At 47.1% G+C, this 27,032-nt stretch overlaps 1 protein-coding gene across 1 annotated transcript in view; it reads left to right on the forward strand.

The window, feature by feature from the left end:
* LOC115101848 (plexin A3-like) overlaps nt 1-27,032 on the forward strand; it is a 237,838-nt gene that overhangs the window by 205,663 nt on the left and 5,143 nt on the right. Inside the window, 8 exon segments of the mRNA XM_065005252.1 lie at nt 1,571-1,827; nt 7,736-7,802; nt 9,943-10,089; nt 14,874-15,033; nt 16,337-16,440; nt 16,579-16,675; nt 25,180-25,370; nt 25,512-25,681. Of these exon segments, the coding sequence (XP_064861324.1) occupies nt 1,571-1,827; nt 7,736-7,802; nt 9,943-10,089; nt 14,874-15,033; nt 16,337-16,440; nt 16,579-16,675; nt 25,180-25,370; nt 25,512-25,681 (1,193 nt within the window).

Genomic DNA, 27,032 nt, shown 5'->3' on the forward strand with positions numbered 1-27,032 from the left:
CCTCTCCCTCTCTTCTCCCCTCTCCTCTCTCCCCTCTCTTCTCCCCTCTCCTCTCTTCTCCCTCTCCTCTCCCCTCACTTATTCTCTCTCCCCTCCCTCTCTTCTCCCCTCTCCCTCTCTCCCCTCCCCTCTCTTCTCCCCTCTCCCTCTCTCCTCTCCCCTCACTTATTCTCTCTCCCCTCCCCTCTCTTCTCCCCTCTCCCTCTCTCCTCTCCCCTCTCTTCTCCCCTCTCCCTCTCTCCTCTCCCCTCACTTATTCTCTCTCCCCTCCCCTCTCTTCTCCCCTCTCCCTCTCTCCCTCCCCTCTCTTATTCTCTCTCCCCTCCCCTCTCTTCTCCCCTCTCCCTCTCTTCTCCCCCTCTCTCTCTCCCCTGTCCCTCTCTCCCCTCCCCTCTCTTCTCTCCCCTCTCTTCTACCCTCTCCCTCTCTCCCCTCCCTTATTCTCTCCCCTCTCTTCTATCCTCTCCCTCTCTTCTACCCTCCCTTATTCTCTCCCTCTCTCTTCTCCCCTCCCTTATTCTCTCCCCTCCCCTCTCTTCTCCCCTCTCCCTCTCTCCCCTCCCCTCTCTTCTCCCCTATCTTCTCCCCTCCCTTATTCCCTCCCTCTCCCTCTCTCCCCTCCCTTATTCTCTCTCCCCTCCCCTCTCTACTCCCCTCCCTTATTCTCTCCCCTCCCTCTCTTCTCCCCTCTCTCTCTTCTCCCTCCTTTATTCTCTCCCCTCCCCTCTCTTCTCCCCTCTCCCTCTCTCCCCCTCCCTTATTCCCTCCCCTCTCTTCTCCCCTCTCCCTCTCTCCCCTCTCATCTTCCCTCTCCCTCTCCTCTATCCTCTCTCCCTCCCTTATTTCTCTCCCCTCTCCTCTCTCCCCTCACTTATTCTCTCCCTCTCCCTCTCTTCTCCCCTCTTCCTCTCTCCCCTCTCTTCTCCCCTCTCCTCTCTTCTCCCCTCTCCTCTCTCCCCTCACTTATTCTCTCTCCCCTCTCCCTCTCTTCTCCCCTCTTCCTCTCTCCCTCTCTTCTCCCCTCTCCTCTCTTCTCCCCTCTCCCTCTCTTCTCCCTCTCTCCCCTCCCCTCTCTTCTCCCCTCGCCTCTCTCCCCTCACTTATTCTCTCTCCCCTCTCCTCTCTTCTCCCCTCTCCTCTCTCCCCTCTCTTCTCCCCTCTCCCTCTCTCCCCTGTCCCTCTCTCCCATGTCCCTCTCTCCCCTCCCCTCTCTTCTCTCCCCTCTCTTCTACCCTCTCCTCTCTCCCCTCCCTTATTCTCTCTCCCTCCCTTATTCTCTCTCCCCTCCCCTCTCTACTCCCCTCCCTTATTCTCTCCCCTCCCCTCTCTTCTCCCCTCTCTCTCTTCTCCCATTCCCTTATTCTCTCCCCTCCCTCTCTTCTCCCCTCTCCCTCTCTCCCCTCCCTTATTCCCTCCCCTCTCTTCTCCCCTCTCCCTCTCTCCCCTCTCTTCTCCCCTCTCCCTCTCTCCCCTGTCCCTCTCCTCACTTAATAACCCTTTGGACCTCCTTTTGTGTATTCCCACCTCTGTGTCCCCCATCCCCCTCCTCCTCCTGTGTCCTGTCCCTCAGTCCCCGGCCAATGTGGAGAAAGCCCTGCGTCTGTTCAGCCAGCTGCTGCACAGTAAGATGTTTCTGCTGACCTTCATCCATACCCTGGAGGCCCAGAGGTCCTTCTCCATGCGGGACCGAGGAAATGTGGCCTCTCTGCTCATGGCCGCTCTGCAGGGCCGCATGGAGTACGCCACTGTGGTACTCAAACAGTTGCTGGCTGACCTCATAGAGAAGAACCTGGAGAACCGCAACCACCCTAAACTGCTGCTCCGACGGTGAGGATACTTTAAAGATATACACACTACCGGTATAAAAGTTTTAGAACACCAGCTCATTCAAGAGTTTTTCTTTAATTTTACTATTTTCTACATTGTAGAATAATAGCGAAGACCTCAAAACTATGAAATAACACATATGGAATCATGTAGTAACCAAAAATGTGTTAAACAAATCCAAATATATTTTATATTTGAGATTCTTCAAAAGGCCTTTCAAGAACATTGAAAGCTTCTTCAAGTGCAGCGGTATATTAAACCCATGCTGCAGAGGTATATTATTTTTATTTATTTATTTTTTTATTTTTTTTATTTCACCTTTATTTAACCAGGTAAGCAAGTTGAGAACAAGTTCTCATTTACAATTGCGACCTGGCCAAGATAAAGCAAAGCAGTTCGACACATACAACGACACAGAGTTACACATGGAGTAAAACAAACATACAGTCAATAATCAGTAAAAAAACAAGTCTATATACAATGTGAGCAAATTAGGTGAGAAGGGAGGTAAAGGCAAAAAAGGCCATGGTGGCAAAGTAAATACAATATAGCAAGTAAAACACTGGAATGGTAGTATTGCAATGGAAGAATGTGCAAAGTAGAAATAAAAATAATGGGGTGCAAAGGAGCAAAATAAATAAATAAATTAAATACAGTTAGGAAAGAGGTAGTTGTTTGGGCTAAATTATAGGTGGGCTATGTACAGGTGCAGTAATCTGTAAGATGCTCTGACAGTTGGTGTTTAAAGCTAGTGAGGGAGATAAGTGTTTCCAATTTAAGAGATTTTTTAGTTCGCTCCAGTCATTGGCAGCAGAGAACTGGAAGGAGAGGCGGCCAAAGAAAGAATTGGTTTTGGGGGTGACTAGAGAGATATACCTGCTGGAGCGTGTGCTACAGGTGGGAGATGCTATGGTGACCAGCGAGCTGAGATAAGGGGGACTTTACCTAGCAGGGTCTTGTAGATGACATGGAGCCAGTGGGTTTGGCGACGAGTATGAAGCGAGGGCCAGCCAACGAGAGCGTACAGGTCGCAATGGTGGGTAGTATATGGGGCTTTGGTGACAAAACGGATAGCACTGTGATAGACTGCATCCAATTTGTTGAGTAGGGTATTGGAGGCTATTTTGTAAATGACATCGCCAAAGTCGAGGATTGGTAGGATGGTCAATTTTACAAGGGTATGTTTGGCAGCATGAGTGAAGGATGCTTTGTTGCGAAATAGGAAGCCAATTCTAGATTTAACTTTGGATTGGAGATGTTTGATATGGGTCTGGAAGGAGAGTTTACAGTCTAACCAGACACCTAAGTATTTGTAGTTGTCCACGTATTCTAAGTCAGAGCCGTCCAGAGTAGTGATGTTGGACAGGCGGGTAGGTGCAGGTAGCGATCGGTTGAAGAGCATGCATTTAGTTTTACTTGTATTTAAGAGCAATTGGAGGCCACGGAAGGAGAGTTGTATGGCATTGAAGCTTGCCTGGAGGGTTGTTAACACAGTGTCCAAAGAAGGGCCGGAAGTATACAGAATGGTGTCGTCTGCGTAGAGGTGGATCAGAGACTCACCAGCAGCAAGAGCAACATCATTGATGTATACAGAGAAGAGAGTCGGTCCAAGAATTGAACCCTGTGGCACCCCCATAGAGACTGCCAGAGGTCCGGACAGCAGACCCTCCGATTTGACACACTGAACTCTATCAGAGAAGTAGTTGGTGAACCAGGCGAGGCAATCATTTGAGAAACCAAGGCTGTCGAGTCTGCCGATGAGGATGTGGTGGTTGACAGAGTCGAAAGCCTTGGCCAGATCAATGAATACGGCTGCACAGTAATGTTTCTTATCGATGGCGGTTAAGATATCGTTTAGGACCTTGAGCGTGGCTGAGGTGCACCCATGACCAGCTCTGAAACCAGATTGCATAGCAGAGAAGGTATGGTGAGATTCGAAATGGTCGGTAATCTGTTTGTTGACTTGGCTTTCAAGACCTTAGAAAGGCATGGTAGGATAGATATAGGTCTGTAGCAGTTTGGGTCAAGAGTGTCCCCCTTTGAAGAGGGGGATGACCGCAGCTGCTTTCCAATCTTTGGGAATCTCAGATGACAAGAAAGAGAGGTTGAACAGGCTAGTAATAGGGGTGGCAACAATTTCGGCAGATAATTTTAGAAAGAAAGGGTCCAGATTGTCTAGCCCGGCTGATTTGTAGGGGTCCAGATTTTTCAGCTCTTTCAGAACTTCAGCTGAATGGATTTGGGAGAAGGAGAAATGGGGAAGGCTTGGGCGAGTTGCTGTTGGGGGTGCAGTGCTGTTGACCGGGGTAGGAGTTGCCAGGTGGAAAGCATGGCCAGCCGTAGAAAAATGCTTATTGAAATTCTCAATTATGGTGGATTTATCAGTGGTGACAGTGTTTCCTATCTTCAGTGCAGTGGGCAGCTGGGAGGAGGTGTTCTTATTCTCCATGGACTTTACAGTGTCCCAGAACTTTAGAGTTAGTGTTGCAGGAAGCAAATTTCTGCTTGAAAAGCTAGCCTTGGCTTTTCTAACTGCCTGTGTATAACGGTTTCTAGCTTCCCTGAACAGCTGCATATCACGGGGGCTGTTCGATGCTAATGCAGAACGCCATAGGATGTTTTTGTGTTGGTTAAGGGCAGTCAGGTCTGGGGAGAACCAAGGGCTATATCTGTTCCTGGTTCTAATTTTCTTGAATGGGGCATGTTTATTTAACATTGTTAGGAAGGCATTTTTAAAAAATATCCAGGCATCCTCTACTGACGGGATGAGATCAATATCCTTCCAGGACACCCCGGCCAGGTCGATTAGAAAGGCCTGCTCGCTGAAGTGTTTCAGGGAGCGTTTTACAGTGATGAGTGGAGGTCGCTTGACCGCTGACCCATTACGGATGCAGGCAATGAGGCAGTGATCGCTGAGATCTTGGTTGAAGACAGCAGAGGTGTATTTAGAGGGGAAGTTGGTTAGGATGATATCTATGAGGGTGCCCGTGTTTAAGGCTTTGGGGGTACCTGGTAGGTTCATTGATAATTTGTGTGAGATTGAGGGCATCAAGTTTAGATTGTAGGATGGCTGGGGTGTTAAGCATGTTCCAGTTTAGGTCGCCTAGCAGCACGAGCTCTGAAGATAGATGGGGGCAATCAGTTCACATATGGTGTCCAGAGCACAGCTGGGAGCAGAGGGTGGTCTATAGCAGGCGGCAACGGTGAGAGACTTGTTTTTAGAGAGGTGGATTTTTAAAAGTAGAAGTTCAAATTGTTTGGGTACAGACCTGGATAGTAGGACAGAACTCTGCAGGCTATCTTTGCAGTAGATTGCAACACCGCCCCCTTTAGCAGTTCTATCTTGTCTGAAAATGTTGTAGTTTGGAATTAAAATTTCTGAATTTTTGGTGGTCTTCCTAAGCCAGGATTCAGACACAGCTAGAACATCCGGGTTGGCAGAGTGTGCTAAAGCAGTGAAAAGAACAAACTTAGGGAGGAGGCTTCTAATGTTAACATGCATGAAACCAAGGCTATTACGGTTACAGAAGTCATCAAAAGAGAGCGCCTGGGGAATAGGAGTGGAGCTAGGCACTGCAGGGCCTGGATTCACCTCTACATCGCCAGAGGAACATAGGAGGAGAAGAATAAGGGTACGGCTAAAAGCAATAAGAATTGGTCGTCTAGAACGTCTGGAACAGAGAGTAAAAGGAGGTTTCTGGGGGCGATAAAATAGCATCAAGGTATAATGTACAGACAAAGGTATGGTAGGTGTGAGTACAGTGGAGGTAAACCTAGGTATTGAGTGATGAAGAGAGAGATATTGTCTCTAGAAACATCATTGAAACCAGGAGATGTCATTGCATGTGTGGGTGGTGGAAATAATAAGTTGGATAAGGTATAGTGAGCAGGACTAGAGGCTCTACAGTGAAATAAGCCAATAAACACTAACCAGAACAGCAATGGACAAGACATATTGACATTAAGGAGAGGCATCCTTAGTCGAGTGATCAAAAGGGTCCAGGGAGTGGAGAGGTTGGTTTGGGGGTCACGGCGATTTAGACAGCTAGCCAGGACATCGGTAGCAAGCTAGCATAGGATGGAGGTCTGTTGTTAGCCACCTCTTGCGTTCCGTCAGTAGATTAGTGGAGTTCCGTGTTGTAGAGGGGATTAGTCCAAATCACACAACAACAAAAAAATAAAAACAATAGATAAAGTTATAGAGGCCCAAGAAGAAACATGTTAATAATAAAAATAAATAAATTGTCCGATTGTCTATTCTGAGAGCATCCGGTAAGACAGCTAACGGTTAGCAGGCCGCAGATGGGCATTCAGGTAACGTCGCGACGGAGGAGCCAGCCGGATCTCCCTCGGGTAGACAACGTCGGCAGTCCAGCCGTGAGGGCCCGGAGGGGCTCCGCGTAGGCAGTAAAACGGGTCCGGATAGGTGACTGCAGCCCAGGAGTGATTGACGGAGCTCAGGAGTGGTTGACGGAGCTCGCTAGCTCCGGAGTAATTGATGTTTGCTCCGGAATCGACGAAAGCAGATAGACACACGGATAGCAGCCAGCTAGCTGTGAGATCCGGGAGTGAATGTCCAGAGAGCAGTTGAAATCCAGGGACATGGAGAGAAAAAAAAAAATCGGTCCGGTATGTTCCGCTCCGAGCCGCGCTGCGCCGCACAAAACCGGCGACAGATCTCCGAGTCAAAGGACAGCTAATGACCACAAACCGTGGCCAGCTGAACACGAACGAGTTGCCAGTAAAGAAGCTAACTAGCTTCTGGCTAGCTTCTTGGAGGATTGCAGATTTGATTGCAGATTTGAGGTAAATAATACGTATTTATACATATCAATTGGTGAGGCAGGTTGCAGGAGAGTGTATTGAAGATGAGTTGATGGAAAATAAAAATAAAATGTATGTGAAAAAAAAGTTGTAAATATATATATATACACGACACGACAAGACGAGGACAAAAGACGTCTGAACTGCTATGCCATCTTGGAAACGATATTAAACCCATGCTGCAGAGGTATATTAAACCCATGCTGCAGAGGTATATTAAACCCATGCTGCAGAGGTATATTAAACCCATGCTGCAGAGGTATATTAAACCCATGCTGCAGAGGTATATTAAACCCATGCTGCAGAGGTATATTGTGTGATCTGGAGGCAGTGGTATAGATCACTACACCACCCTAGGCAGCGGAATAGATCACTATACCATCCTAGGCAGCGGTATAGATCACTACACCATCCTAGGCAGCGGTATAGATCACTACACCACCCTAGGCAGCGGTATAGATCACTACACCACCCTAGGCAGCGGTATAGATCACTACACCATTCTAGACAGCGGTATAGATCACTATACCATCCTAGGCAGCGGTATAGATCACTATACCATCCTAGGCAGCGGTATAGATCACTATACCATCCTAGGCAGCGGTATAGATCACTACACCATCCTAGACAGTGGTATAGATCACTACACCATCCTAGGCAGCGGTATAGATCACTACACCATCCTAGGCAGCGGTATAGATCACTATACCATCCTAGGCAGCGGTATAGATCACTACACCATCCTAGGCAGCGGTATAGATCACTACACCACCCTAGGCAGCGGTATAGATCACTATACCATCCTAGGCAGCGGTATAGATCACTATACCATCCTAGGCAGCGGTATAGATCACTACACCACCCTAGGCAGCGGTATAGATCACTATACCATCCTAGGCAGCGAAATAGATCACTATACCATCCTAGGCAGCGGTATAGACCACTACACCACCCTAGGCCACACAGTAAGGCTAATTACTTGTAGAGACACAGGCTGAGGGCTCTCCTCTCACTCCCTCACTAGAACCTTGCTCTACTCATACACATGTTGTTGAATCTGACCGGTGTCTCATCTCTCCTGAAGGACGGAGTCGGTGGCTGAGAAGATGCTCACCAACTGGTTTACGTTCCTGCTGCATCGCTTCCTCAAGGTAAGGCAGTTTTAAAGGTGCTCAGATAGTTTTTTTTTAACATAGGGTTAATTGAGGTTCAGAGCACAGAGATTCAGATACTTAGCAGAAGATTGATGCTTGTGATTTAGTCACAAAAGGCCTGTTTGGCTGAAACACCAGCAGGCCCATAGCAACAGTGTGTATGTAGTGTGTTCTGTACCCGTTCTAATTTTGATACCAGAAATTCTGTGAAATGATCGTTAATTGCTATTATTAGTGTAATGTGTGAGTTGTAATTATATTTCTGAGGTGGGGTTATTTGGCTAATCATGGTCCTGGTAATGTTTATTCTCACCCTGTGTGACCGCAGCACACAGCACGGCCACAGTGTGAACCATATCGGAGAATCACCCTGGGGGGCAGTTGTGGTCATTTTGTCTAACCACATCCTGTCAGGTGCTCCCCACCACCCAAACTGGCCTTTCTGTGTTCTTTCTGACCATAAGCTTCTCCTGTGTTACTCTGGGATTGGATTAGAATGGCCATTCACGTTAAGGACAAGAACATCAGGCCCATTGTGAGTTCAGGCCTGAAATGCCTCTTGGAATGTAGCTCTGGATGGCCACCAATTATATTGAAGTTACATCAGTGCAGATGTTAAAGTGTTCTGGCCATCTTCCCAGCCTCCCCAAGTAATTACCCTGAAATGTTTCCACAAGCCCTACTTAAACCTCTATTCTGGATTGGCTTCCACGTTTTGATATTCAGCTTGCATAGCAATATTCATCTTTCATAGCCAGGATTGTCACTAAATTAACAAAAAAATATATTTTAATGTGGGTTTTCATTACCTGAGGGTAGATATTATTGGTGAAGATAATGGTTGTAGAGTTTCTTAACTAACAAATGTAATGCCTTGTTAAGATTTATGACGTTCTCAAAACCGAAGAAAATATCAAGGTAGCATGTTCAACATAAATCCCTTAAGTGAACGACAAATTATTGAGGATTTAATCTCATAGGACATGGTCTGGAAAAATATAGAATCTACTTGTTTGTTACTGTCGTTTGACTGGTTTTGAACTGAGACAACATTATAGAGAGTAACATGGAACCTGTAGTTATGATGTTATTAAGTGTGATGGCACCTCGACTGTACAGATGATTAAAACCACAGAAGAACATGAAATGCAGAAGAGCATATGGACAATCAGTATTACTGAATCCTGCTTAAACTCTCTGTCTTACTTACATTGGACAATTGGGGGCCATTTGTGTGTTTTGAGGTTTCTGTTTTTTGAATATGGATTTGGTTGCTGGGTATTGGTTCCGTTTGGTTACTGGCAGCATGATTTAGAAGCCTGGTAGATGGGTCAATCGTCCTCTGTGTCTGGGCTTGAAGGCCCCCCTGTGTCTGGGCTTGAAGGCCCCCCTGTGTCTGGGCTTGAAGGCCCCCCTGTGTCTGGGCTTGAAGGCCCCTCTGTGTCTGGGCTTGAAGGCCCCCCTGTGTCTGGGCTTGAAGGCCCCCCTGTGTCTGGGCTTGAAGGCCCTCCTGTGTCTGGGCTTGAAGGCCCCTCTGTGTCTGGGCTTGAAGGCCCCCCTGTGTCTGGGCTTGTCCAAGCAGCTTGAGAGGATGTCGCGTTGTAATTAATGATGTCAAATGAATAGTCCCTAAGAACTAAATAATAGTGTTCCCTCAGTATCACTGGTTAGTCATCAAACCCTGTAAGTGGGTAATTGGTAACTTCCTCACTCCTCACTGAAAGGGATGTGATTGCTTATTCCTCTCCCCTTTTCACACTGTTACTCCCTCCCTCTTCCACTTTTACTGTCTCTCCCTCTGCCCCCTGTGCCTCTCTCTGTCTCTCTCTCTCTCTCTCTCTCTCTCTCTCTCTCTCTGTCTCTCTCTCTCTCTGTCTGTCTCTGTCTCTCTCTCTCTCTCTCTCTCTCTCTCTCTCTCTGTGTCTCTCTCTTTCTCTCTCTCTCTTTCTCTCTCTCTCTGTCTCTCTGTCTCTCTCTCTCTCTCTCTCTTCTCTCTCTCTCTGTCTCTCTCTCTCTCTCTCTCTCTCTCTCTCTCTTTCTCTCTCTCTCTTTCTCTCTCTCTCTCTGTCTCTCTCTCTCTCTCTGTCTCTCCCTCTGCCCCCATGCGCCTCTCTCTCTCTCTCCTCTCTCTCTCCAGGAGTGTGCTGGGGAGCCTCTGTTCATGCTGTTCTGTGCCATCAAGCAGCAGATGGAGAAGGGCCCTATAGACGCCATCACAGGAGAGGCGCGCTACTCCCTCAGTGAGGACAAGCTCATCCGCCAGCAGATTGACTACAAACAGCTGGTGAGGAAGGACCCTCCTCCACATACACACAGAAACACACACCTCCTCTCTCACGCCGCGATTTCCAGAATAAGGTGAATACAGAATAAGGTGAATACACACCTCCTCTCTCCTGTTTGATATGAGTGTTGTGCAATGGAGCCAACCCTCCCTGTCACAGGGCAGCAAGATCAAGCCATGTGCTGATTCTCACTTAATGTGGTTCAAGAGGCCAAACAAACAGGTGGGAGAATGTTTAGCAGGCTTTGCCATGCAAATCACCTGACATGTTACTGAGGAAGTGAGGTGGGCCTTGGCTCCCTCATTGGCTGTGGGGATCTCAGTGTAGGCAGTGTTGGGGAGACGGGCTATATGGGTGAGGTGTCGCTGATGGAACGGACCTACTCAGCGCTCAATCACACCTGCTGTGGGCCAGTAATGATTCAAACAAATCAAGCAATTTATTGTCTGCCAATAAAACAAACCCTTCCCACCACATCGCTCGATCTCCCCAACGAGGCGGCCAAGCAGTACTGCCAGGAAATACTACACTTGAACAATTAATGATTTACTCGCCGTCAGCAACTTATTGACTTCCACATAAAAGCGTCACACCCCCAGATTGGTGAATGAAACATCAAAACAGTACAAGAATTCTCCAAATATACCCTCATATAAATTATTTATATGGAAAAATAGCAATACGCTGACTTGGTAGGATGCAATGCTAACGCGCCCACTCCCACCACTCAAATTCTCGATGAATCAGCTGTATACTGCCTGCTACGCCATTCGTCCCCATTCGACCACACGGCTGGTACAACACTGCAGCATCAACTCAGGACAGGGTCATCTCTGCCTCCTTCTGAGGGATCGGTAGACAGATTAGCAGATGTCACAGAAATTAGCTCTATATAGGCAAATGCTCCCCGAGGAGCTCTCTATCTCTGGCCGTAGGGGATCAGATTAGCAGATGCTCCCGGAGGAGCTCTCTATCTCTGGCCGTAGGGGATCAGATTAGCAGATGCTCCCGGAGGAGCTCTCTATCTCTGGCCGTAGGGGATCAGATTAGCAGATGCTCCCGGAGGGGCTCTCTATCTCTGGCCGTAGGGGATCAGATTAGAAGATGTTCCCGGAGGAGCTCTCTATCTCTGGCCGTAGGGGATCAGATTAGCAGATGCTCCCGGAGGAGCTCTCTATCTCTGGCCGTAGGGGATCAGATTAGAAGATGCTCCCGGAGGAGCTCTCTATTTCTGGCCGTAGGGGATCAGATTAGCAGATGCTCCCGGAGGAGCTCTCTATCTCTGGCCGTAGGGGATCAGATTAGCAGATGCTCCAGGAGGAGCTCTCTATCTCTGGCCGTAGGGGATCAGATTAGCAGATGCTCCCGGAGGAGCTCTCTATCTCTGGCCGTAGGGGATCAGATTAGCAGATGCTCCAGGAGGAGTCCTGTTTCTTGAGAATTCCTATAATTTGCTGTGTAATTGGTTTTTAATCACAAATGGCCCACTTATTAACTATTTCAAGTGCATGGAAGGAAATGTACTTTGCTAATGATCAGTGAGTGACAGTGGTACAGATGTCTGTGGTACCATGTGCCAGCTGCATACTGTACTAATCACCCAGCACACACCAAAGGTCTCTTCATGACTGTATATGGACTGGCAGCACGACGTGTATATGCCCAGTATATGCCCAGTATATAAATACATTAGAAGGATCTCTCTCCTCTCTGGTCACAACCTTTGACCTTTTTAGATGGATACTGCACCTTGGTTATTTCAAGAGGCAACATAGGTCACTTAATGGCATCTAGTTGTAGATTGTGTTAAAATGAGAATCAATGCTTTTCCATCAGGGATTCCTCGAGAGCAGAGGTGGAAAGTTCATTTTGCCCTGGGAGCCACATTCGGTTTTCAACGAGGTCCGGAGGGCCGCATTCGGTCTTCAACGAGGACCGGAGGGCCGCATTCGGTTTTCAACGAGGTCCGGAGGGCCGCATTCGGTCTTCAACGAGGTTCGGAGGGCCGCATTCGGTCTTCAACGAGGTTCGGAGGGCCGCATTCGGTCTTCAACGAGGTTCGGAGGGCCGCACTGAAAATGTGTTATAAAAAATAGTCCTCTAAACATCTGTTTTGGATTTTTTTTATTCTCCCTGATTGTCTAGCATTTCAGTGATTATTAGTGAGCTGGACACAGTCAAGAAACTGTAGGAATGTAGGTCCATTATCATTCATCATTTTATTTGGTTTTAGTCATTTTCAAAACACCCGTGGGCCAGATTGGACTCCCTGCCTCGCGAGACGGATTTGGCCTTCAGGCCGTATGTTTGACACCTCTGCTCTAGAGTAAATAGTGCTGAGCACAGAAACCCCGTCAGGCCTGCAGCAAATCATTGTTTACCGTCTGGCAATCCTGACATAGCAACATGGCACACTAGTTTACAGAAAGACGTTAACCAGTAGACAATACAGAATCTATTAGCTAGGATAGTCACTGTGTAGAGTTTGTATAGGAATTCAGGGGATGGCCTCATTCTGACACCAGTTTTCTATGTTTGTTAATGTGTCAATGCAAGTTGCAAATGAGGCTGAATGCATCTCAATTTGTTATAATGACACTTTACCAAATAGAGCCTGACTTCACTATATTGTGACTGGTTGAGCTGTGAAGGGGTGCCAGAACAGGTCAAATATATTATGCGTTTGCTCTCAATCCTCAATCTCCTCCTTTTAACTATGGCACATTGTGTCATATAAATCTTTGTTTGTAGTTAAATCAATGTCCTCTTGTCAGTTTTCTATTGACCCGAGGATAGCTAAAAAATGTGTCCTCCAGATCGCTTGTAGTCGTCACTGATTTTCTTCAGACAGATAAAATCTTCATTATCGACAATGCAGTTAATATCTCTAGGGGAGACTATTGATAAAACAGCATTTAAAGTGATTCATGAAAAACAAACACCTGAGGAAATTGCAGTCTAAATCTCTCTCTTCAACTGGAAGAATTCCCCTTCAAAGAGACTCAGTGCAGTGCTCTAGTAGTCCTGTCCCCTCTCTGGTACTGACAGCTCTGTGGTTTCTCCCTCCCCAGATAGTCCCTCTAGTACTGACAGCTCTGTGGTTTCTCCCTCCCCAGATAGTCCCTCTGGTACTGACAGCTCTGTGGTTTCTCCCTCCCCAGATAGTCCCTCTGGTACTGACAGCTCTGTGGTTTCTCCCTCCCCAGATAGTCCCTCTCTGGTACTGACAGCTCTGTGGTTTCTCCCTCCCCAGATAGTCCCTCTCTGATACTGACAGCTCTGTGGTTTCTCCCTCCCCAGATAGTCCCTCTAGTACTGACAGCTCTGTGGTTTCTCCCTCCGCAGATAGTCCCTCTGGTACTGACAGCTCTGTGGTTTCTCCCTCCCCAGATAGTCCCTCTCTGGTACTGACAGCTCTGTGGTTTCTCCCTCCCCAGATAGTCCCTCTCTGGTACTGACAGCTCTGTGGTTTCTCCCTCCCCAGATAGTCCCTCTCTGGTACTGACAGCTCTGTGGTTTCTCCCTCCCCAGATAGTCCCTCTGGTACTGACAGCTCTGTGGTTTCTCCCTCCCCAGATAGTCCCTCTGGTACTGACAGCTCTGTGGTTTCTCCCTCCCCAGATAGTCCCTCTAGTACTGACAGCTCTGTGGTTTCTCCTTCCCCAGATAGTCCCTCTCTGGTACTGACAGCTCTGTGGTTTCTCCCTCCCCAGATAGTCCCTCTGGTACTGACAGCTCTGTGGTTTCTCCCTCCCCAGATAGTCCCTCTCTGGTACTGACAGCTCTGTGGTTTCTCCCTCCCCAGATAGTCCCTCTAGTCCTGACAGCTCTGTGGTTTCTCCCTCCCCAGATAGTCCCTCTAGTCCTGACAGCGCTGTGGTTTCTCCCTCCCCAGATAGTCCCTCTCGGGTACTGACAGCTCTGTGGTTTCTCCCTCCCCAGATAGTCCCTCTCTGGTACTGACAGCTCTGTGGTTTCTCCCTCCCCAGATAGTCCCTCTGGTACTGACAGCTCTGTGGTTTCTCCCTCCCCAGATAGTCCCTCTCTGGTACTGACAGCTCTGTGGTTTCTCCCTCCCCAGATAGTCCCTCTCTGGTACTGACAGCTCTGTGGTTTCTCCCTCCCCAGATAGTCCCTCTGGTACTGACAGCTCTGTGGTTTCTCCCTCCCCAGATAGTCCCTCTCTGGTACTGACAGCTCTGTGGTTTCTCCCTCCCCAGATAGTCCCTCTCTGGTACTGACAGCTCTGTGGTTTCTCCCTCCCCAGATAGTCCCTCTAGTACTGACAGCTCTGTGGTTTCTCCCTCCCCAGATAGTCCCTCTGGTACTGACAGCTCTGTGGTTTCTCCCTCCCCAGATAGTCCCTCTCTGGTACTGACAGCTCTGTGGTTTCTCCCTCCCCAGATAGTCCCTCTGGTACTGACAGCTCTGTGTTTCTCCCTCCCCAGATAGTCCCTCTCTCCCTCCCTCCCCAGATAGTCCCTCTGGTACTGACAGCTCTGTGGTTTCTCCCTCCCCAGATAGTCCCTCTGTACTGACAGTTTCTCCCTCCCCAGATAGTCCCTCTGGTACTGACAGCTCTGTGGTTTCTCCCTCCCCAGATAGTCCCTCTGGTACTGACAGCTCTGTGGTTTCTCCCTCCCCAGATAGTCCCTCTGGTACTGACAGCTCTGTGGTTTCTCTATCCCCAGATAGGGCCTCTCTGATACTGACAGCTCTGTGGTTTCTCCCTCCCCAGATAGTCCCTCTAGTCCTGACAGCTCTGTGGTTTCTCTCTCTCCAGACACTGATGTGTATCCCTCCGGAGGGAGAGGCAGGCACCGAGGTCCCGGTGAAGGTGCTGAACTGTGACACGGTCACTCAGGTGAAGGACAAGCTGCTGGACGCTGTGTACAAGGGCATCCCCTACTCCCAGAGACCCCAGGCTGATGATATGGACCTGGGTAAGAACCTACTGTATATATGGATGTCTATAGCAGTGTTTCTTAATCCTGGTCCTGGGGGCCAAAGGGGTCTAGCACTACACAGCTAATTCAAATGATCAACTCATCATCAAGATTATTTTGGGGGAAAAGGTGTAACGCCCCCCAAAAAAGAAATCCAGGACCAGGATTAAGAAACACGGGTCTGTGGTAATAACAGCCTCTTAAGAAACACGGGTCTGTGGTAATAACAGCCTCTTAAGAAACACGGGTCTGTGGTAATAACAGCCTCTTAAGAAACACGGGTCTGTGGTAATAACAGCCTCTTAAGAAACACGGGTCTGTGGTAATAACAGCCTCTTAAGAAACACGGGTCTGTGGTAATAACAGCCTCTTAAGAAACACGGGTCTGTGGTAATAACAGCCTCTTAAGAAACACAGGTCTGTGGTAATAACAGCCTCTTAAGAAACATGGGTCTGTGGTAATAACAGCCTCTTAAGAAACACGGGTCTGTGGTAATAACAGCCTCTTAAGAAACACGGGTCTGTGGTAATAACAGCCTCTTAAGAAACACGGGTCTGTGGTAATAACAGCCTCTTAAGAAACACGGGTCTGTGGTAATAACAGCCTCTTAAGAAACACGGGTCTGTGGTAATAACAGCCTCTTAAGAAACACGGGTCTGTGGTAATAACAGCCTCTTAAGAAACATGGGTCTGTGGTAATAACAGCCTCTTAAGAAACATGGGTCTGTGGTAATAACAGCCTCTTAAGAAACACTGGTCTATGGTAATAACAGCCTCTTAAGAAACACGGGTCTGTGGTAATAACAGCCTCTTAAGAAACACGGGTCTGTGGTAATAACAGCCTCTTAAGAAACACGGGTCTGTGGTAATAACAGCCTCTTAAGAAACACGGGTCTGTGGTAATAACAGCCTCTTAAGAAACACGGGTCTGTGGTAATAACAGCCTCTTAAGAAACACGGGTCTGTGGTAATAACAGCCTCTTAAGAAACACGGGTCTATGGTAATAACAGCCTCTTAAGAAACACGGGTCTGTGGTAATAACAGCCTCTTAAGAAACACGGGTCTGTGGTAATAACAGCCTCTTAAGAAACACGGGTCTGTGGTAATAACAGCCTCGTAGGCTACAGACATACTCATGTTTACAGTGGGGACCCTGTATGTGAAGGTTTTCTTTATTACTGTGAAGGATTTACTGTAACTAATTGCAACATTGGCTAGTAGTTATTCCCTGCTGAAACTGAAGATACGGATCATAGCCCAAACCAATCTTCTGTTGTTGTTGTTTTCCATCCTCACAGAGTGGCGACAAGGAAGACTGACTAGAATTATCCTTCAAGATGAGGACGTCACCACAAAGATTGAGAGTGACTGGAAGAGGCTCAACACCCTGGCCCACTACCAGGTCAGACAGCATCACCAGCTGGACACATCCACATAATACTCATCTACATTTCCCAGACACAAAGATGAATACAGTCAAATTGATGGTCCTTCATTTGATGATAGATGATTAAAGATCTCTCTCCTCCTCCACCTCCAGGTGGCAGATGGGTCTTTGGTAGCCCTGGTCCAGAAGCAGGTCTCTGCCTACAACATCGCCAACTCCTTTACATTCACCCGCTCTCTGAGCCGTTATGGTACGTATTAATGAACCTCTCTCAGCCGTTATGGTACTTAAGAAACACTGAGCCGTTATGGTAATAATGACCCTCTCTGAGCCGTTAAGAAACACGGGTCTGACCCTCTCTGGTAATAACGTATTAAGACCCTCTCTAAGAAACACGTATTAATGACCCTCTCTGAGCCGTTATGGTAATAAACCTCTCAGCCGTTATGGTCGTATTAAGAAACTCTGAGCCTGTGGTAATAATTAATGACCCTCTCTGAGCCGTTATGGCTACAGACCCTCTCTGATACTAATGACCCTTTACAGTGGGGACCCTCTCTGAGCCGTTATGTGAAGGTTTCTCTGAGCCGTTATTACTATGAATGATTCTGACTGTAACTGATCTGCAACGTATTAATGACCCATTGGCCGTTATGGTAGTTACCCTCTGAGCCTGAATGACTGAGCCGATACGTATTAATGACCCTCTCTGAGCCCAAATTAATGACCCTCTCTGAGCCGTTATTACGTATTAATGACCCTCTCTGAGCCTACGTATTAATGACCTCTCTGAGCCGTTATGGTACGTATTAATGACCTCTCTGAGCCGTTATGGTACAAGGAATGACCCTCTCTGAGCCGTTATGGTACGTAGAATTAATGACCCTCTCTGAAGATTAATGACCCTCTCTGAGCCGTTATGGTACGTATTAATGACCCTCTCTGAGCCGTTACAAAGATTGAATGACCCTCTCTGAGCCGTTAAGAGTACGTATTAATGACCCCCTCTGAGCCTACCAGGTCAGACCCTCTCTGAGCATCACCAGCTCTGAGCCATCCATTAATGAACCTCTCTGAGCCGTTATCTACAATGAACCTCTCTGAGCCGTTAGACACGTATTAATGAGATGAGCCGTTACAGTCAATGACCCTCTGATGGTCCTTCCTTTGATGATAGATGAACTCTCTGATTAAATGACCTCTCTGAGCCGTTATGGTACCACCTCTCTGAGCCGTGGGCATTAATGACCCTCTGAGCCGATGGGTATTAATGACCCTCTCTGAGCCGTTATGGTACGTATTAATGAACCTCTCTGAGCCGTTATGGTACGTATTAATGACCTCTCTGAGCCGTTATGGTAAGCGTATTAATGACCCTCTCTGAGCCGTTATGGTACGATTACATGACCCTCTCTGAGCCGTCATTGGTAGATGATTAATGACCTCTCTCCTTTACATGACCTCTCTGAGCCACGTATTAATGACCTCTCTGAGCCGTTATGGTACGATTAATGAACCTCTCTGAGCCGTTATGGCACGTGATTAATGACCCTCTCTGAGCCGTTATGGTACGTATTAATGAACCTCTCTGAGCCGTTATGGCACGTATTAATGACCCTCTCTGAGCCGTTATGTATTAATGACCCTCTCTGAGCCGTTATAATGATTAATGACCCTCTCTGAGCCGTTATATTAATGACCCTCTCTGAGCCGTATGGTATCGACCCTCTCTGAGCCGTTATGGTACGTATTAATGACCTCTCTGAGCCGTTATGGTACGTATTAATGACCCTCTCTGGACGTACAATGCTCTGAGCCGTTATGGTACGATTAATGAACCTCTCTGAGCCGTTATGGTACGTATTAATGACCCTCTCTGAGCCGTTATGGTACGTATTAATGACCTCTCTGAGCCGTTATGGTACGTATTAATGACCCTCTCTGAGCCGTATTAATGACCCTCTCTGAGCCGTTATGGTACGTATTAATGACCCTCTCTGAGCCGTTATGGTACGTATTAATGACCCTCTCTGAGCCGTTACCTCTCTGAGGTACGTATTAATGACCCTCTCTGAGCCGTTATGGTACGTATTAATGACCCTCTCTGAGCCGTTATGGTACGTATTAATGACCCTCTCTGAGCCGTTATGGTACGTATTAATGACCCTCTCTGAGCCGTTATGGACCCTCTCTACGTATTAATGACCCTCTCTGAGCCGTTATGGTACGTATTAATGACCCTCTCTGAGCCGTTATGGACGTATTAATGACCCTCTCTGAGCCGTATTAATGACCCTCTCTGAGCCGTTATGGTACGTATTAATGACCCTCTCTGAGCCGTTATGGTACGTATTAATGACCTCTCTGAGCCGTTATGGTACGTATTAATGACCCTCTCTGAGCCGTTATGGTACGTATTAATGACCCTCTCTGAGCCGTTATATGGTACGTTATTAATGACCCTCTCTGAGCCGTTATGGTACGTGATGACCTCTCTAATGACCCTCTCTGAGCCGTTATGGTACGATTAATGACCCTCTCTGAGCCGTTATGGTACGTATTAATGACCCTCTCTGAGCCGTTATGAACGTATTAATGACCCTCTCTGAGCCGTTATGGCACGACATTAATGACCCTCTCTGAGCCGTTATGGGTATTAATGACCCTCTGAGCCGTTTAATGACCCTCTCTGAGCCGTTATGGTACGTATTAATGACCCTCTGAGCCGTTATGGTACGTATTAATGACCCTCTCTGAGCCGTTATGGTACGTATTAATGACCCTCTCTGAGCCGTTATGGTTACGTATTAATGAACCTCTCTCTACGTATTAATGACCCCTCTGAGCCGTTATGGACGTATTAATGAACCTCTCTGAGCCGTTATGGTACGATTAATGACCCTCTCTGAGCCGTTATGGTACGTATTAATGAACCTCTCTGAGCCGTTATGGTACGTATTAATGAACCTCTCTGAGCCGTTATGGTACGTATTAATGACCCTCTCTGAGCCGTTATGGTACGTATTAATGACCCTCTCTGAGCCGTTATGGTACGTATTAATGAACCTCTCTGAGCCGTTATGGTACGTATTAATGACCCTCTCTGAGCCGTTATGGTACGTATTAATGAACCTCTCTGAGCCGTTATGGCCTCTCTACGTATTAATGACCCTCTCTGAGCCGTTATGGTACGTATTAATGACCTCTCTGAGCCGTTATGGTACGTATTAATGACCCTCTCTGAGCCGTTATGGTACGTATTAATGACCCTCTCTGAGCCGTTATGGTACGTATTAATGACCTCTCTGAGCCGTTATGGACCCTCTCTGAGCCGTTACGACGTATTAATGACCCTCTCTGAGCCGTTATGGTACGTGATTAATGACCTCTCTGAGCCGTTATGGTACGATTAATGAACCTCTCTGAGCCGTTATGGTACGTATTAATGACCCTCTCTGAGCCGTTATGGTACGTATTATGACCTCTCTGACCCGTATTAATGACCCTCTCTGAGCCGTTATGGTACGTATTAATGACCCTCTCTGAGCCGTTTATGGTACGTATTAATGACCTCTCTGAGCCGTTATGGTACGTATTAATGACCCTCTCTGAGCCGTTATGGTACGTATTAATGACCCTCTCTGAGCCGTTATGAACGTATTAATGACCCTCTCTGAGCCGTTATGGTACGTGACTAATGACCCTCTCTGAGCCGTTATGAGCGTATTAATGACCTCTCTCTGAGCCGTTATGGTAATTAATGACCCTCTCTGAGCCGTTATGGTACGTATTAATGACCCTCTCTGAGCCGTTATGGTACGACCCTCTCTGAGCCGTTTAATGACCCTCTCTGAGCCGTTATGGTACGTATTAATGACCCTCTCTGAGCCGTTATGGTACGTATTAATGACCCTCTCTGAGCCGTTATGGTACGTATTAATGACCCTCTCTGAGCCTAGTGCGTTATGGTACGTATTAATGACCTCTCTGAGCCGTTATGGTACGTATTAATGACCCTCTCTGAGCCGTTATGGTACGTATTAATGACCCTCTCTGAGCCGTTATGGTACGTATTAATGAACCTCTCTGAGCCGTTATGGTACGTATTAATGACCTCTCTGAGCCGTTATGGCACGTATTAATGACCTCTCTGAGCCGTTATGGTACGTATTAATGACCCTCTCTGAGCCGTTATGGTACGTATTAATGAACCTCTCTGAGCCGTTATGGTACGTATTAATGAACCTCTGAGCCTGAGCTGAGCCGTTATGAACGTATTAATGACCTCTCTGAGCCGTTATGGTACGTATTAATGACCCTCTCTGAGCCGTTATGGTGACGTATTAATGACCCTCTCTGAGCCGTTATGGTACGTATTAATGACCCTCTCTGAGCCGTTATGGTACGATTAATGACCCTCTCTGAGCCGTTATGGTACGTATTAATGACCCTCTCTGAGCCGTTATGGTACGTATTAATGACCCTCTCTGAGCCGTTATGGTACGTATTAATGACCCTCTCTGAGCCGTTATGGTACGTATTAATGACCCTCTCTGAGCCGTTATGGTACGTATTAATGAACCTCTCTGAATGTATTAATGACCTCTCTGAGCCGTTATGGTACGTATTAATGAACCTCTGAGCCGTTATGGTACGTATTAATGACCTCTCTGAGCCGTTATGGTACGTATTAATGACCCTCTCTGAGCCGTTATGGTACGTATTAATGACCCTCTCTGAGCCGTTATGGTACGATTAATGACCCTCTCTGAGCCGTTATGGTACGATTAATGACCCTCTCTGAGCCGTTATGGTACGTATTAATGACCCTCTCTGAGCCGACCCTCTCTGAGCCGTTTAATGATTAATGACCCTCTCTGAGCCGTTATGGTACGTATTAATGACCCTCTCTGAGCCGTTATGGTACGTATTAATGAACCTCTCTGAGCCGTTATGGTACGTATTAATGACCCTCTCTGAGCCGTTATGGTACGTATTAATGACCTCTCTGAGCCGTTATGGTACGTATTAATGACCCTCTCTGAGCCGTTATGGTACGTATTAATGACCTCTCTGAGCCGTTATGGTACGATTAATGACCCTCTCTGAGCCGTTATGGTACGTATTAATGACCCTCTCTGAGCCGTTATGGTACGTATTAATGACCCTCTCTGAGCCGTTATGGTACGTATTAATGACCCTCTCTGAGCCGTTATGGTACGTATTAATGACCCTCTCTGAGCCGTTATGGTACGTATTAATGACCTCTCTGAGCCGTTATGGTACGTATTAATGACCCTCTCTGAGCCGTTATGGTACGTATTAATGAACCTCTCTGAGCCGTTATGGTACGTATTAATGACCCTCTCTGAGCCGTTATGGTACGTATTAATGACCCTCTCTGAGCCGTTATGGTACGTATTAATGACCCTCTCTGAGCCGTTATGGTACGTATTAATGACCCTCTCTGAGCCGTTATGGTACGTACGTATTAATGACCCTCTCTGAGCCGTTATGGTACGTATTAATGACCCTCTCTGAGCCGTTATGGTACGTATTAATGACCCTCTCTGAGCCGTTATGGTACGTATTAATGACCCTCTCTGAGCCGTTATGGTACGTATTAATGAACCTCTCTGAGCCGTTATGGTACGTATTAATGACCCTCTCTGAGCCGTTATGGTACGTATTAATGACCTCTCTGAGCCGTTATGGTACGTATTAATGACCCTCTCTGAGCCTGACCTCTCTACGAGACCCTCTCTGAGCCGTTATGGACCCTCTCTGAGCCGTTATGGTACGTATTAATGACCCTCTCTGAGCCGTTATGGTACGATTAATGACCCTCTCTGAGCCGTTATGGTACGTATTAATGACCCTCTCTGAGCCGTTATGGTACGTATTAATGACCCTCTCTGAGCCGTTATGGTACGTATTAATGACCCTCTCTGAGCCGTTATGGTACGATTAATGACCCTCTCTGAGCCGTTATGGTACGTATTAATGACCCTCTCTGAGCCGTTATGGTACGTATTAATGACCCTCTCTGAGCCGTTATGGCGTGATAATGACCCTCTCTGAGCCGTTATGGTACGTATTAATGACCCTCTCTGAGCCGTTATGGTACGTATTAATGAACCCTCTCTGAGCCGTTATGGTACGTATTAATGAACCCTCTCTGAGCCGTTATGGTACGTATTAATGACCTCTCTGAGCCGTTATGGTACGTATTAATGACCTCTCTGAGCCGTTATGGTACGTATTAATGACCCTCTCTGAGCCGTTATGGTAATGATGACCCCTCTCTGAGCCGTATTAATGACCCTCTCTATGGTACGTATTAATGACCCTCTCTGAGCCGTTATGGCACGTATTAATGACCCTCTCTGAGCCGTTATGGTACGTATTAATGACCTCTCTGAGCCGTTTATGATACGTATTAATGACCCTCTCTGAGCCGTTATGGTACGATTAATGACCTCTCTGAGCCGTTATGGTACGTATTAATGACCCTCTCTGAGCCGTTATGGTACGTATTAATGACCCTCTCTGAGCCGTTATGGTACGTATTAATGACCCTCTCTGAGCCGTTATGGTACGTATTAATGACCCTCTCTGAGCCGTTATGGACCCTCTCTGAGCCGTTACGTTAATGACCTCTCTGAGCCGTTATGGTACGTATTAATGACCCTCTCTGAGCCGTTATGGTACGTATTAATGACCCTCTCTGAGCCGTTATGGTACGTATTAATGACCCTCTCTGAGCCGTTATGGTACGATTAATGACCCTCTCTGAGCCGTTATGGTACGTATTAATGACCCTCTCTGAGCCGTTATGGTACGTATTAATGACCTCTCTGAGCCGTTATGGTACGTAGCCGTTAATGACCCTCTCTGAGCCGTTATAATGACCCTCTCTGAGCCGTATTAATGACCCTCTCTGAGCCGTTATGGTACGTATTAATGACCTCTCTGAGCCGTTATGGTACGTATTAATGACCCTCTCTGAGCCGTTATGGTACGTATTAATGACCCTCTCTGAGCCGTTATGGTACGTATTAATGACCTCTCTGAGCCGTTATGGTACGTATTAATGACCCTCTCTGAGCCGTTATGGTACGTATTAATGACCTCTCTGAGCCGTTATGGTACGTATTAATGAACCTCTCTGAGCCGTTATGGTACGTATTAATGACCTCTCTGAGCCGTTATGGTACGTATTAATGACCTCTCTGAGCCGTTATGGTACGTATTAATGAACCTCTCTGAGCCGTTATGGTACGTATTAATGACCCTCTCTGAGCCGTTATGGTACGTATTAATGACCCTCTCTGACGTATTAATGACCTCTCTGAGCCGTTATGGTACGTATTAATGACCCTCTCTGAGCCGTTATGGTACGTATTAATGACCCTCTCTGAGCCGTTATGGTACGTATTAATGACCCTCTCTGAGCCGTTATGGTACGTATTAATGACCCTCTCTGAGCCGTTATGGTACGTATTAATGACCCTCTCTGAGCCGTTATGGTACGTATTAATGACCCTCTCTGAGCCGTTATGGCATAATGACCCTCTCTGAGCCGTTATGGTACGTGACCCTCTCTGAGCCGTTATATACGTATTAATGACCCTCTCTGAATGACGTAATGACCCTCTCTGAGCCGTTATGGTACGATTAATGACCCTCTCTGAGCCGTTATGGTACGTATTAATGACCCTCTCTGAGCCGTTATGGTACGTATTAATGACCCTCTCTGAGCCGTTATGGTACGTATTAATGACCCTCTCTGAGCCGTTATGGTACGTATTAATGAACCTCTCTGAGCCCGAGACCCTCTCTGAGCCGTTATGGTACGTATTAATGACCCTCTCTGAGCCGTTATGGTACGTATTAATGACCCTCTCTGAGCCGTTATGGTACGTATTAATGACCCTCTCTGAGCCGTTATGGTACGTATTAATGACCCTCTCTGAGCCGTTATGATACGTATTAATGACCCTCTCTGAGCCGTTATGGTACGTATTAATGACCCTCTCTGAGCCGTTATGGTACGTATTAATGACCCTCTCTGAGCCGTTATGATACGTATTAATGACCCTCTCTGAGCCGTTATGGTACGTATTAATGACCCTCTCTGAGCCGTTATGGTAGGTATTAATGAACCTCTCCGAGCCGTTATGGTACGTATTAATGAACCTCTCTGAGCCGTTATGGTACGTATTAATGAGCCGTTATGGTACGTATTAATGACCCTCTCTGAGCCGTTATGGTACGTATTAATGAACCTCTCTGAGCCGTTATGGTACGTATTAATGACCCTCTCTGAGCCGTTATGGTACGTATTAATGAACCTCTCTGAGCCGTTATGGTACGTATTAATGACCCTCTCTGAGCCGTTATGGTACGTATTAATGAACCTCTCTGAGCCGTTATGGTACGTATTAATGAACCTCTCTGAGCCGTTATGGTACGTATTAATGACCCTCTCTGAGCCGTTATGGTAGGTATTAATGACCCTCTCTGAGCCGTTATGGTACGTATTAATGACCCTCTCTGAGCCGTTATGGTACGTATTAATGAACCTCTCTGAGCCGTTATGGTACGTATTAATGAACCTCTCTGAGCCGTTATGGTACGTATTAATGAACCTCTCTGAGCCGTTATGGTACGTATTAATTACCCTTTCAGTTTTTCAATATCTACTGTATGAAAGCCCAGCCTCCTACAGTATCTGTGTTGTTGTGTTTCCAGAGAGTCTCCTGAGGACTTCTAGCAGCCCAGACAGCCTGCGCTCCCGGGCCCCCATGATCACCCCTGACCAGGAGACTGGCACCAAGCTTTGGCACCTGGTCAAGAATCACGAGCACGCTGACCAACGGGAGGGCGACCGCGGCAGCAAGATGGTGTCTGAGATCTATCTCACCCGCCTACTGGCCACCAAGGTCTCTTCTCGTTGTAGTCTGTTGATTGAACTGTGGATTTTAGTGGATTGTCTCATAATGTGTCATGATAATGTATTGTTGCCAGGCACACGTTCCTATCTTGGACTCTGTGTTGACACCGTTTGTCTGATCACCATACAGGGAACTCTGCAGAAGTTTGTGGATGACCTTTTTGAGACGGTGTTCAGCACGGCGCACCGCGGCAGTGCCCTCCCTCTGGCCATCAAGTACATGTTTGACTTCCTGGACGAGCAGGCTGACAAGAGGCAGATCACTGACCCTGATGTCCGTCACACCTGGAAGAGCAACTGGTAAGCACAGAGTTCCTGATAGCTGCCCTCTAGTGGACTCATGGGTGGAATGTTATTAATATTGTTCATCATCATTGGCCTCCCGGGTGGCGCAGTGGTTAAGGGCGCTGTACTGCAGCGCCAGCTGTGCCACCAGAGACTCTGGGTTCGCGCCCAGGCTCTGTCGTAACCGGCCGTGACCGGGAGGTCTGTGGGGCGACGCACAATTGGCCTAGCGTCGTCCGGGTTAGGGAGAGCTTGGCCGGTAGGGATGTCCTTGTCTCATCGCGCACCAGCGACTCCTGTGGCGGGCCCGGGCGCGCTAACCTCCTTTGACACATTGGTGCGGCTGGCTTCCGGGTTGGATGCACACTGTGTTAAGAAGCAGTGCAGCTTGGTTGGGTTGTGTATCGAAGGACGCATGACCTTCAACCTTGGTCTCTCCCGAGCCCGTTGCCAGGTGCACGTGAAACCCGGTGCTGTACTGCACCGCTGTAACTCTGCGTTGTGTGTGGTTGATAGAGACTATAGACGTGGACTTTGGAGATCAGATAGTTTTAATCATGCAGAACTCACTCTCTGCATCCTGCATCTGCATCAAAAAGGAAATAAAACATTTGTGGAGCCACATATGTTCTGAGAATCGTTGCCTCTTTCTACAACAGATGCACAATAGGAGGGACTGGGATCATTCGAGGAGCTAGCCATCGTTCACACATACAATAGCCTGCTAATACGTGCTAATAGCCTGCTAGCTATTAACCACATGTTGAATTCAGAATGTTGATATCATCCATCATTTCATAATTGGCAACCTTTTATTGACTATATTGACTATTATTAAAAAATATGCAGAACATCTGGTGTGTCTATGTCAAACGGTCTTCTGTGGTGTATATAAGGTGTAATATTGGGGTGCAAACTCAAAATGGAATACATTTCAACTCTGCATCTGACATGGTACAGGTGTCTTCTTTTTTTAAGCCATGTGTATGAGATATACTTTTGTTTCAAAGTAGATTTGTTTCTGCCAGTTGCAATGTGGCTATCGGAAGTTAATAGTTGTATCCCAATGGAGATAATCACTTACTGCTTGAGGAATAAGTTAAAGACATTTTACAGAATTTGGCAACCTTTTATTGACTATATGGAGAATCTCCCCCCACATCTCATTGATTGAATCTCTATATAATGTCATGTATAATATGTAGCCTACGGCAGGTGACCATATGATCCAATGTCTCATTATTATTATGTTTTATTGTATGTTTGTATATATAATTAGAAATATATATTTATTTTTTTACGCTCGTCTGTTACTGTCACATTGTCCTATTGTTGTCTATCATCTTTTCACTTTTGTTTTGAATGT

This window comes from Oncorhynchus nerka, linkage group LG20 (assembly GCF_034236695.1).
Source record: "Oncorhynchus nerka isolate Pitt River linkage group LG20, Oner_Uvic_2.0, whole genome shotgun sequence".
Taxonomy (NCBI): Eukaryota; Metazoa; Chordata; class Actinopteri; order Salmoniformes; family Salmonidae; genus Oncorhynchus; species Oncorhynchus nerka.